This window comes from Panicum virgatum, chromosome 3N (assembly GCF_016808335.1).
Source record: "Panicum virgatum strain AP13 chromosome 3N, P.virgatum_v5, whole genome shotgun sequence".
NCBI lineage: Eukaryota > Viridiplantae > Streptophyta > Magnoliopsida > Poales > Poaceae > Panicum > Panicum virgatum.
The window spans coordinates 26179037-26190842 of record NC_053147.1 but is presented as its reverse complement, the minus strand read 5'-3'; the positions used below and the strand labels follow the sequence as shown (position 1 = coordinate 26190842).

Here is an 11806-nt window from a genome sequence, read left to right as displayed (position 1 = left end):
AATTTATAATTTGGCCTCTAATTGTTCTAGCACTAGGGTTAAAGTTATTTATCACCATATTTGCATCCTTTTATGTAAATTGTTAATTTGTTTAATGTTTATCCTCTAGTGGCAAAGTCATGTTAGCATTTACTCGTTGTCTCGTATGCATAACATTTACTCATTGTTTCATATGCATACATATAGAATCCGCGACCGAGGAAGTCGTATACGAGGTGATCGCGGAGCCGCAGGAGCAGACGGAGCCAGCCCCGCAGGCGTTTTGTGACGACCCGGCCCAAGGCCCAGTTGACACTAGCACTGAGCAGCAGCCCGCAGGCAAGCCCCGGTGCACGTCCTTTTATTTCGAATTATCACACCTATGATTATGTTTCAACTACTACCTGTGCGTTAGGTTTAGGTTTTGTTGGAACACTAGTTGCATGATCCCTAGGTTTTCTCGGGTTATACTAGCATATAGAAGACGATAGAAATGCTACGCTTAATAGAATTCAGTAGAAGTCGAGTGATTTGGGTCACTCGCGAGATGTAGGGAATTTAGTTTTTCTGAATATATGGATTAGGGAATTAGGTAAGAAAGGAAAAGTAATTGGAGACCGGACGGGGGAAAGGTTAGCCCCGCCTGTGTCGGTTAAGGACCGTTCGTTGTCTGGCCCTGTGATCGAGTTTGAATTGTACTAACCGCATGCCGGGAGTAGGAGGTAGTCGAAACCGGTAATCCGAGTACTGCCTTGTTTCGAAAGTACAGAACTTCTACCCACCCCTTAGGGCAGTCGAGTGGCCGCGGAGAATTGGGATGCATATGCTTACTTTTGGTGGTCTCTCGTAGGGCTCGGTTGACTATATGAAGGTGGGGCGGTTCTGTAGTTCGAGGCGGGGAGGGGAATGGTTGGCATGTATAGTCCGACGGGGTAAATACGTGTCGTGTTGGTTAGGTCCACCTTGCAAGGTTGAATCGGATCGATCCGCCGTACGTCGCATCTCGGATATGAGCACCTTGATCACAGCACCACATCGTAGTAATGCAATATGGATTTTAAGTGATGAGTAGTAGGTCTACCAGGAATTATTACTCCATGTTGTCATGATTGCTTAGCAGGTGCAAATAATAGTTAATGATTTATGAATATAGAATTTGGAGCTAAAAGAGGGAAAATAAGGACTCATTTCTAGAGCTTTTTCTGCAAAAGTAACCAACAGCCAAAAGTCTTGCATGTCTAGTTATGTGGGCTAAGTTATATCCACTGGTCGGGTAAGCCTTGCGGAGTATTAGTATACTCAGGGTTGTGGCCCAAACTATTTTATGTCAGGATGAGATAGACTTCTGCCCTTGTTGTGCTAAGTTCATCCAGTTTGGCGCGGATGGTTGGGAGGTGGCCGGACCAGATGTTTAGTCCTTGCTAGTTATAAAATCACACACCCGTGGGCTGAGTGTGTGATTCGATACTGCGTTTCATGTATTATAGTCGTCAGGTTTCCTATATCGGACTTCGTTTTAAAATAAAGTTACTCTTGTATATTGTTATGTAATTAAACCAAGTTTGTAGAACTAATGTACTCTACTCGGTATTATAATCGTATTTTATGTACTCGTCATGTTTGTACTGGTTGCGCTCACTTTCGCGTGGGACTACTGGTGTTTGTTTCGATCGGAATGTCGGTTTCGAAAGGACTGTTAAATTAAACCGTTAAGCCAAATGTGTCTGATGTGTTCAAATAATGGTCATTTAGCTTAATTTGAGTTTTAATTCGGCGGTTGTGTCACAATGGTCAACCAGTGAAGCGGGGTAAACAACTCGGCCTCCCCCTGCGCGCTGCCGACCCCTGCCTGCTGGTCCCCACCGGATCCATCATCGATCGCATCGCCTATGGCCATTTGCCAGAGCCTCTGGGCTGGGACCGCGACGATGCGAGAGCCTGGGAGTCTGGGACTGGGCAGGACGGTAGGAGCGGAGGTGAGAACGGACGGAAGAGCCGCCGCCGTTGTTACCGGGGCCTCGCAGGTCGCAGCTCCGCCTCGCGCTTCGCGCGACACCCGTGTGCACGGGCGCGTTCCGTTTCCGGGCCCTGCCCATGCCTGCGTGCGTGGAATGGATTCCCTTGTCTTCCGTCACGTTTCCCCACGGCATGCCGACAAGGGCTGTGTTCAGTTCCCACAAAAACCTCACAAAAACATCACATTTCATCACATCTCCATCACATCGAAACATTAAATGTAACAAATGACTCATGCATGGAGTACTAAATGTAGGTAAATAAAAAAATTAATTGCATAGTTTTGATGTACGTTGCGAGACGAATCTTTTGAGCCTAGTTAGGTCATGGTAGGACAATATCTACCACAAACAAACGAAACGTGCTACAGTGTGCTGCAGTGTTTTTTCGCACTGCTACAGTGATTTTCGGGGGAACTAAACACAGCCAAGCAACCTCGCGTAAAATACAAGTGCTGCTCGGGCGCTGGATGGTACCGGACGGGCGTTAGCTCTTGCGTGGAAGTAACAGGAGAGAGGGAGAGAGAGAGCACCAGGGTTCACCATTTCGTTTTTACTGTTCCGAAATTTCGTTTTTTGACCAAAATTTGACTTTCATATTTTTGAATTTGAAACCGAAATCACCCACTTTCCGGACCGAAATTCGCTTCCCGGTGAGTAGCGGAAACGGGAAAAAGTACCGAAATTTCGGTCTTTCCGACCGAAACGGTAAACCCTGGAGAGCACCCGTAGTGGGTTTGATGCGTAGCGTTTTTTTTTTTCGGAAGATTTTGATGCGTAGCGTTGCTTGGCGCGAAGTGACTCATGGCCGGACCGCGGGGCGTTTCATGAACTCGCCCTCTTGCTTGCGGTTGCGGTTAGGACGTGCGCGCCCCACGACAGACAGGCTCGCAGGCGCGTGCGCGTGCGCGCGGGCCGCCCGGCCGTCCCAAGGAATGGCAACTGCCAGCGGCTTTGCGCCGTCGCGGAGCTCAGTCAGGGCCATGGCGACATCTCGTTAACTGTTGCCTTCGACTGAAGGTTCGACGCGGCAGGCGCCGCGACATCCGGATCTCGACACCACGCCACGCAAAAGGAGCCGTGTCCGCGGCCGGGACAGCCCGCGCCCCGGCAGCCCCTGGCTGGCGGGAGGAAAAGGGCCGGCGCCGGCCGCCCACGCGCACGCCACGCCACCGCCTGTCGAAGCACGCGCGGCGCACGATGGTTCGCCCGGTGGTCGGCGGTCGCGCGGCCGATTTTCGCTTTGCCGCGCCGTCGAAACCGAGGCGCGCTCGTCTCGGTGCTGGCAGACGCCACGTTTTTTGGGCGACGGATGATCGCGCCGTAGGCCTCGCTGGGCAGTTCTGGGTTCGCCGTATCGCCCGCCCGCCCACCGCGCTGCTGATGGGCCTGCTGGTCGCGAGGCCCATCCATGCGTTTAATTGGCGGGTGCGTGCAGCCTGGCCGAGGAGCCCGCAGAGAGGGCCAGACCGGCCGGCGTGGTGTGGATTGTCTGATGTGCTGAAGGAAAGGCACAGTTGACTTTCCTCCTCGTGATGCCATCCATTGCTCTCATCCGATGGCCGCTGAAGCAATCAGCGCTTTTTATATGCACAACAGTTAGCCCAGCTGCTAACCTGTCCAAATAAGGCCCATTTCGGGAGTTAGACAATAAACAGCATCTAACACAGAAATTTCACTTAATAATCGAAAGTATTATAAAAACATTAATAATCCAAAAATATCTTTCAGAAAATAATTGAAGTATCAAACAAAGCATTTTATTTTAGTATTTTGAACAGTACCATGATCCAAATAACTTCTACCAAAAAATTGTACAGTCAGTAATAGAGTTTTCATGAATACAGAATCTCCACCAAAAAATCATCAATCTCTATCTATGATTCTTGCACCAAAAGGTGCGCTAGGAACGTGACCACGTCGCGGCCAATCCTCGGTCGTCGGATTGCTTGTTTAGTTATGCAATACTTTTAAGTAAAATGATATATAGTTAAATGTTGCTTCTTATCTCTGTCGAACCAGTTCTTGATTATGGGCTGTAGCTACAGCTGGATTTATTGCCTGTGCGTTGATTGATTCAGCAACCATCGGATAAGCAATGGACGGCATCCAGGAGCAAGAAAGTTACATGTGCCTTTTCCACGCCGGGGCCAGACGGCCTGACCGGTCTAGAGCAGACTCGAGATCGTAGAGACCTCCAATTCCTCATATCGTAGTCACAGTGATAGCTTAAATCCATTGCTCCTGAGTCCTGACTCCTGAGCCGACGTCTGCATTTCCTCCCTGTCGAGGCAAAGTGATTCAAGCGGCCAGCCAGCAGCCAGCGGATGAGGGAAGAACCAGGCAAATCCACACCTGCAGATCGAGTGGAATCCATTTTGGCCACCGCGCGCTAGTTCGCTGTCCAACAATCGATCCGACCCCTTCGCGGGATCCGGCGCGAGCGCGCCCCTTCTTTTGGTGTTCCGTTTTTATGGCCCATCATGACGCAGCAGCCCGGCGTGCTCGGACGATCGCCGGCTGGCCTGTTTGAGGATATTTTTTAGTGATTATTTATACAATTTAGCAACAAAACATTTGTTTCCGGATGTCCAGAACTCATACATCATAAGTTATACACGATAGCAATAACTTTATGTAGCACGACATAAGTTATGCATACAAGGAAGCACACATGATAAGTTATGCATAAGTTACATGTCATACCAATTTTTCAATACATTTTTATCATACATAACTTTTCAATGCATTATAACTTTTATGCATACAATACAAAATTATGTATACAATTTTTGTTTCTTGTCATGAAAATAAAAATATTGTTATGTAACAGTAAATTATGTATAAAAAAACAATACTTTTTTATGCCCCCAACTTGTACATCTTAACATTTAAATGTTTGACACAAAAAATTATATGCATAAAATTGCACTACAGAAATTATATGCACAGATTTATGTTCATAAGTTATGCATAAAAAATCCAAAGCAATATGCATAAATTGTATGCACACATTGTATGATAACAAAACTTTTGTTCATAAGTTGTTCAAAAAAGTTACGAAGTAGAAAGGCTATATAGCACAAAAAAAATTGTACATCATTAGTTCAATAAGTTATATGTATCGCGACATAAATTATGTACACAAAGGTAGCTAGCGTGACATGTTTTTGAAAACAAAATAAGCTTGTGTGACATGATTTTCCGTTGGACCTCTAGCGGTATTTAGTGTGAACGGCCCCAAAAAAAAACGAATGATCTCAAAACTTCTGGGCCGCTAGCGGCATTGAGTGCAGGCGACTGAAAAAGGAAAGCTAATGATCCCGACGCCAGAAATGGCATATGTTGAGCTTGTCGGAAATCGTTTGTTAGTTGCTGTGTGCTAGGCAATCGCCGCAGATCGATGCATCATTCACTATTTCGTGGTCCACCGTCCACCCAAGGAGGCACGCCCACCAGAATTTCGGTCGCACCTAACTCGTCCTGCGCGCGTCCCACCAACACAACACCCTACCGCGCAGCGGCACCGGTCCGGCCGGTTGGCCATAAATAATGCCGCGGCTTGCACCAAGGGTAAAAGTCACGTTCACGTACACCCAGCACCCGCATGCCCTGAAGCTTGCTGCCGCGCGCCCTACTAAACGGCTTCTAGACCCACACCACAAGGCCGCAACGAACGCAGGCGCACTGCTGGAGGCTGGAGCTGGCCAGCTGGGGACAAAATATAGTGAGGTACTGTAGGTGGGTAGGCAGGTAGGTAGGAGAAGACTGTCCGATCTCCGATCCAGGACAGCCAAACAGCACGAGCCGAGCGTCCTGATACCATGCGTCTTCCTCGAGAATACAGCCGCCCCACCACCCCTCCTCCGGGCTCCGATGCCGCCTGTCTGCACTTGGAGCCTTTCCGTTGTGGCACAGCGAAAACAGAGGAGGAGCGCACTCGCTGTCGTACCCAACTGAAGTTGAAAGTGCAAGAATTATTCAATCTCATGATAAGTAGTAGTACGGAGTACTAGAATCCTTCTAGATGCCATTGTGGCACAAACGCTGATCGAGCATACATAGCAAGTCGCCTGACCACCTTTTCCGTGAGCATTTTCGCGAGTCATCATGAGATATACTAGTATGTCATAAGTATCCACCAAGGAAAAGACAATAGCCGTTGTGGCACCACCTCAAAAGTCCGAACGACAGAGAAGCAACAATACGGTGGCAGAGAACGAATCTTGGAATGGTGCCCTGGTTGAGGCCAAACCAGGAGCTGCTAATCCGCACGGCAATCACGTTCCGGAGCCAAACCAGCGGCATCTCGACCAGCAGATTAGGTGAGGCGCGGTGAGCCAGGGGGCGCCGCCGCCTGTCCACCAACCTCCAGCTACCCACCCCCGGCCCGAATTCCATGCCGCCCGCCCGTCTGTCCGACCTGTAGGTAGCTGCGCGCTCCGAGGTACTAGTACTAAAATTAATCGGTCGGGTAATCATCGGTTGGTTGGGACGTTAGAGCTATAGCTATACTACTCTAAGAGCGTACTGCTAGCCGAAACTAGTCCCGATCGTTGTGACCTGAACGATCATCCGAATCTTTAATCCCGTACCGTACCAAACTGGTCGCTCAAGATGGAAATGGGCCGACCCGGTCCTGACCTGGGACCCGGCCCCATGGCCTCGAGGCCAATTCTAAGGTCATGGGCCGATCCATTTCTCCTGAATGTTATGGCATTGATGGCCCATCGGATATTATGGGTCGATCCAAATATTTTTCTATAATCCAAACCAAGAATACTATCAACACTTTTAGAAAAAATAAAATTCAAGATTAAAATATATCACAATAATATATTAAAATTGTTAGCAATGCATCAAATTAAATATGTTTACAAGCTATCCATGATTTTAATTTTATCCATTTTCACTTCCAACGTGCGATATTTTCTCACTATATTTTGAAGTATATAGAATCTAACAACTTATGATCAGTTGTATTTATTCAAAAGAATAAAGAAAACTAATAAATCAAATAAAAAATTATTAATATGACAAGTGGATCGACCCATAATACCCATTGGGTTAATAGGTTTCAACTCTATTGACCCATTTTGGAGTTTAGAGTCGGTTCCTATAACCCATTGGTCCTATTTTTATGAGTCGGGTCAACTACCCAATGGGTCGACCCGACCCATTTTCATCGATACTGGTCGCGTATCGATTGATCGATGTGATCTGCATGCTGGCACTGGAGCGTCCATGCGCACAAGAAGGAGACTGCGCATGCGAACGGACCGAAGGTCCAGTAGCTAGCTCTGGCAGTGGCCGAGCTGCCCACCAGCGTTCAAATCTTAGTATGGGCGTTCGCCGGTGTCGCACGAGGGGGCCGGGGTGTGTGTATAGACGTGTGTGCGTAAGCCTCGGTAGACGTGTTCTCGGACTTCTCAGCAGCCCATCTGCGTTGAGCGTGCGGTCAGCGTGGGTGTCCAACTTGAGTTCTTAAATGCCGACCAGTGCTCCTGGCAATGTTAAAAAAAAAGGACTGCGCATAGCTTGTTGCGTGGATATATGGTCAGCCACGTGGACACGGGAAATGAATTAAAGTACTAGTGGTAGGAGCTCAGAGGGTTTTTCCCTTTCCCTTGTGAAGAATTTTTTTCCCTCGCAAAAAAAAGAAGAAAAACTGGGGGAACAGCTTGGGCTTGCAGGAAGCGATTTTGAGCACGGGCAAACACTAGTCTCTCTGCGCGGCTGCGCCACCAGATGGTAAGCAGCAGCCCTTGCAGATCCTGGGCTTCGTTTTGTAGCGCTGCCAGCAGAGGCAGAAGTCTGTGCCGGCTCTATGCTACCTAACGTACGAGGCAGACAAACTTGAAGGACTAGAGCCTCTCGGAGGGTCGGGCTCGATCGATGTTTGACCGCATGGGATTTCAGCGAACGGCGGAGTACAATCTTTCCGTCGGCCGAGATAAGATCCGTCCCGAGTTGAAACTAAATGCTCCCTCAATTCGCGAAAAAGGGGAGGAAAAAGGGAAAGAACCGAAAGCGACGCAACCTCAAGGCGAACCCCGCGCTGAAAAGGATCCCGCAGAAGATGAAGCTTCACCTGGCCGCGGACAGCAACGTTGATCCTCGACAGATCGCTGGGATATTTTGGTTCGCCAACTTGCAGCTGCTTGGCCATCTACTGGCACCGCGGAGCCTGTGTGTGTTCTCTACTTGTACTGTTCTACTGGCACCGGCCGCACAGCGGCACAGGGGAATCATCCGCCAAGTCAGTGCACTTTGCAGAGTGCCCAGTGATTGCTTAGCAGCAGCTAGCCTGCGGGACAGCACCACCAAACTACCGCCGGGTTCTTGGGCGGGCACATGACGCCGGCCCTCTTTTCGCCGCTTTCGGGCTGTCAGGTCCCTTTTCACCGGTACCATGTAAAAGATTCGGCTACCTACCTACCACTACCAGGAACGAAAGAACATATACAGTTGCCTGGCCTCTGCTCGGTGTCGCCAAACGGAGACGGGGGTCGTCGTCGGCTCGTCGCGCTCGCGCGGCAGGAACTGAAAGAACAAGTTCATCGTCTCTTCCTGCTTGAGTGCCATGCTGGAACCATCTTTTCAATGTTTGGCGAGCCTGGCAGGTACCAAGTTAGCTGCCGATTCGGTCGCCCTTTCGTTGTACTAGTACCTGGGAACATTTATAATGTGCCTCCACAATTCTGCCGCCCAAGCAAGGAACCGAATTCTACTCGCCAACAGCGTGAAAATCACGTCCAGGAAGAAGCACCTTGATTTGAAGTGGTAATTTCAAACAACCAGATGAGAGGGAGAGATTGTGATTTGTGAATTTTGAACGACAAGGAAGAAGCATTACGTCAAGACCAGAGATCTTTCGACCTCCTTTTTCTTTTCTCTTTCTCGAACATTGCTGTCCGCTGCTTCAGAAAACTGGCTGCCTTACAAACTGCCGTGAAGCTATCTAAACACTCCCTCATATGTACTGGCCTTGCTCCAACGGCCTGAAATATCTGAACCCCTGCGGGCCCGGCTTGTCAGCCTGGCAGCCGCAGGCCTCCCCGGCGCGGAGCCCCAGGCGGTAGCACAGGCACACCGGCTGCGAGCTGGGCGTGTCGGCCGCCGGCGGCAAGCCCACGGACAGGTCCAGGTTCAGGTCGGGGCACCGCGCCTTCCCCGTGCTGGTGCTGGTACTGCTGCTGCGCGCGCCGTCGTCCGATGACGACGCCGCCGGCGACGGCTTCGCGGCTGCGAGGGCCGGGACGGCGGTCGCGGGGTGCAGCAGCGCCGGCGCCCGGTGCGCCGCGACGCCGGGAGCCGCCGCCGCCGCGGCGGCGCTGCCGAGCGGGCGGTGCGTCTGCGGGTCGATGCCGCGGGCTAGGAGCTTGCGCTTGATGTGCGTGTTCCAGTAGTTCTTGATCTCGTTGTCCGTCCGGCCCGGCAGCTGCCCGGCGATAAGAGACCACCTGCGCGCGAGGAGAACCAAGCCGCCACGTCAGCAAAGGGTGGACGAGCCGAACGGAACGAAGGCCGCGCCGGCGTGGCATGCCGATCGATGATGCGTGAGAGTGTCCAAGGGGGCAGGACGATCGAGGAGCAATTGCTTTGCTTACTTGTTTCCGAGGATGGCGTGCAGGCGGATGATGACCTCATCCTCGTCGTCGGTGAAGTTGCCGCGCTTGAGGTCTGGGCGGAGGTAGTTCATCCAGCGCAGCCGGCAGCTCTTGCCGCATCGCAGCAGCCCCGCGGCCTTGGGCAGCGAGCGCCAGCACCCCTCGCCGTGCGCCCGGATGTACGCCACCAGCCGCTCGTCCTCCTCCTTGGTCCACGCGCCCTTGTTCGTGTGCGCCTTCTCGCAGCACGGCGACCGCCCCATGGCTCCGTCGAGGGAGCAAGCGTTCTCTCCCCTCTTGTTGCCGAGGCGCGGCGCCGCGGGGGCCCGTATATATGGCGCCGCTGGCGCGGGGTTGTAGCTAGCTCGCGAGGGGTGGTCGTGCTGCTGCTGCCGGTACGCGCGCCCTTTTTCCTCTCTCCATTGACCGGGCCCGGTGTCTCCTTGCGGGGCGAGTTTGACACGACGGGCCCAGGCGGACGCGGGCGCGGGGCGCGGGGTCGGGGGTTGGGTTGGGTGGTGGACTGGTGGTTGCGGCTGCGGCTGCGGCTGCGGCGGTGGAGCCCGCGCGTGTCGTGCGCCCGCGCCCGCGCCGCTCTGCTCCCACTTGTGTACTGCCCCCCCGCTCGGCGGTTTGGTGGATAGATAGGTGGTTGCGTTACGGCTCCGGGCTCCCGTCCCCGGCGCCGCGCGTTTTCAATGGCTGTGTGTTAGTTGGCCTGGAAAAATAACTGTAGCGCTGAAAAAATGTACTGTAGCATTGAAAAATGTACTGTAGCATTTCGTATGGTTGTGATACATATTGTCCTACCATGGCCTAACTAGGTTCAAAAGATTCGTCTCACAAAATACATCAAAATTGTGTAATTAGTTATTTTATTTACCTACATTTGACGTTCCATGCATAAGACAAAAGATTTAATGTGACAGCAAATTTTGGAATTTGGAGATCCAAACTTTGGATCTAAACACAGCCATTGTCGAGGACGTCGCCGCGGAGGAGGAGCGGTGGCAGTTGGATCGGCCGGCCGGCGGGGCCCGTGCGCGTTTATGAGGTGGAGCGGGGGGCCGGCAGAGGAAGGTTATGGGTAATGGTCTCATGGTGGATGATTAGGTAGCAGCATCTGCGGCTATTATATTCTAGTATTTTACGAGGTGTGTGACTGTGTGTGGTTGCGGCGGGTGCATGATGATACGTGTGCGCGCTCTGGAAGGGGAAGGTAGGGGGGAGACAGAGGAGGAGAGGATAGTTTAGGAGGCGTTGATTAGGTGACGTGCGTCCGGCCGGTTGGGAGTTTAGGTCAGGTTTGGTGCCACAGGTGGGCTCGAAACGGAGTAAAGAACGCCACCCACCGGGTCAAAACTACCCAGCAACACGCCAAGCGTCCGCCCCTTTTCCGTTGGGAACTGCTCCTGTCTGTCTGTGCTCTTTCTGTTGGGTTGGGGCACTGGGCAGAGGACCCCTTGGGTCCGGTCGGATCCCACTAGACCCTCGCGAAACACAAGCATTAGCTGGGCAGCTGGCTAGCTAACCGCGTCGTCGTCATGTTACTGGCTCTGGCTCTCTCTCCTATTGCGCCACGTCAAACACGTTTCGGTTGACTCTTGCAGCAGGCAATGGCGCGATGCCTTTCACTCACGCCAGGGTGACGATCATCCTCGCTCGCGATCGATCGACCGCACACAGGATGGTCAACGCGGCCAATAATATGACGTGCCAATTGCCGACCCGCACGACCAAATTAAAACGGCGGCGTTTGGTGCCGACCACCTGTCCCATCAAGCACAAGAGCGCAAGCGGGTGCTGCTCGCTCTCGACCACTTGGTGCATGCTGCCTCATGAGGGATGAGCTAATCAGCTAAATATAAGCTAGGAGAAGCTAGCTACGCACGCAAGTGTGGCGGAATCGATACTACTAGTCCACTGCGCGTGCGTCCACTGCGCGTGCGCGATCGAGATGGATCGACCTCCCCGGCCGCTCGACGGATGGCATGTCAGCTCGTGCAGAAAGGGCACAAAACTTCAAAAGCACAGAAAAGTCAGCGCGCGCTCGTGTCATGAATCAGATCAAGTATTATGGTTAGCTGCAAACAGTGGCGGAGTTTGAACACTAAATCAAGGAGGGCAAGATGTAGTAATTAACCTGCTAATCTGATGAACATTATCAAAATTACAGTTCACTTAGTGTACAATTTGCAAAGT

At 51.7% G+C, this 11806-nt stretch overlaps 1 protein-coding gene across 1 annotated transcript; it reads right to left on the bottom strand.

Annotated features, from left to right (window-relative positions):
* Positions 1–8748: 8748 nt before the first annotated feature.
* LOC120665383 (myb-related protein 308-like) lies at positions 8749–10010 on the bottom strand. Its single transcript, XM_039944945.1, has 2 exons — positions 9605–10010; positions 8749–9457 (listed from the first exon to the last, which is right to left on the bottom strand). Exons 1-2 carry the CDS (start codon positions 9865–9867, stop codon positions 8968–8970), a joined length of 753 nt encoding a protein of 250 aa, XP_039800879.1. The 5' UTR covers positions 9868–10010; the 3' UTR covers positions 8749–8967.
* Positions 10011–11806: the final 1796 nt, after the last annotated feature.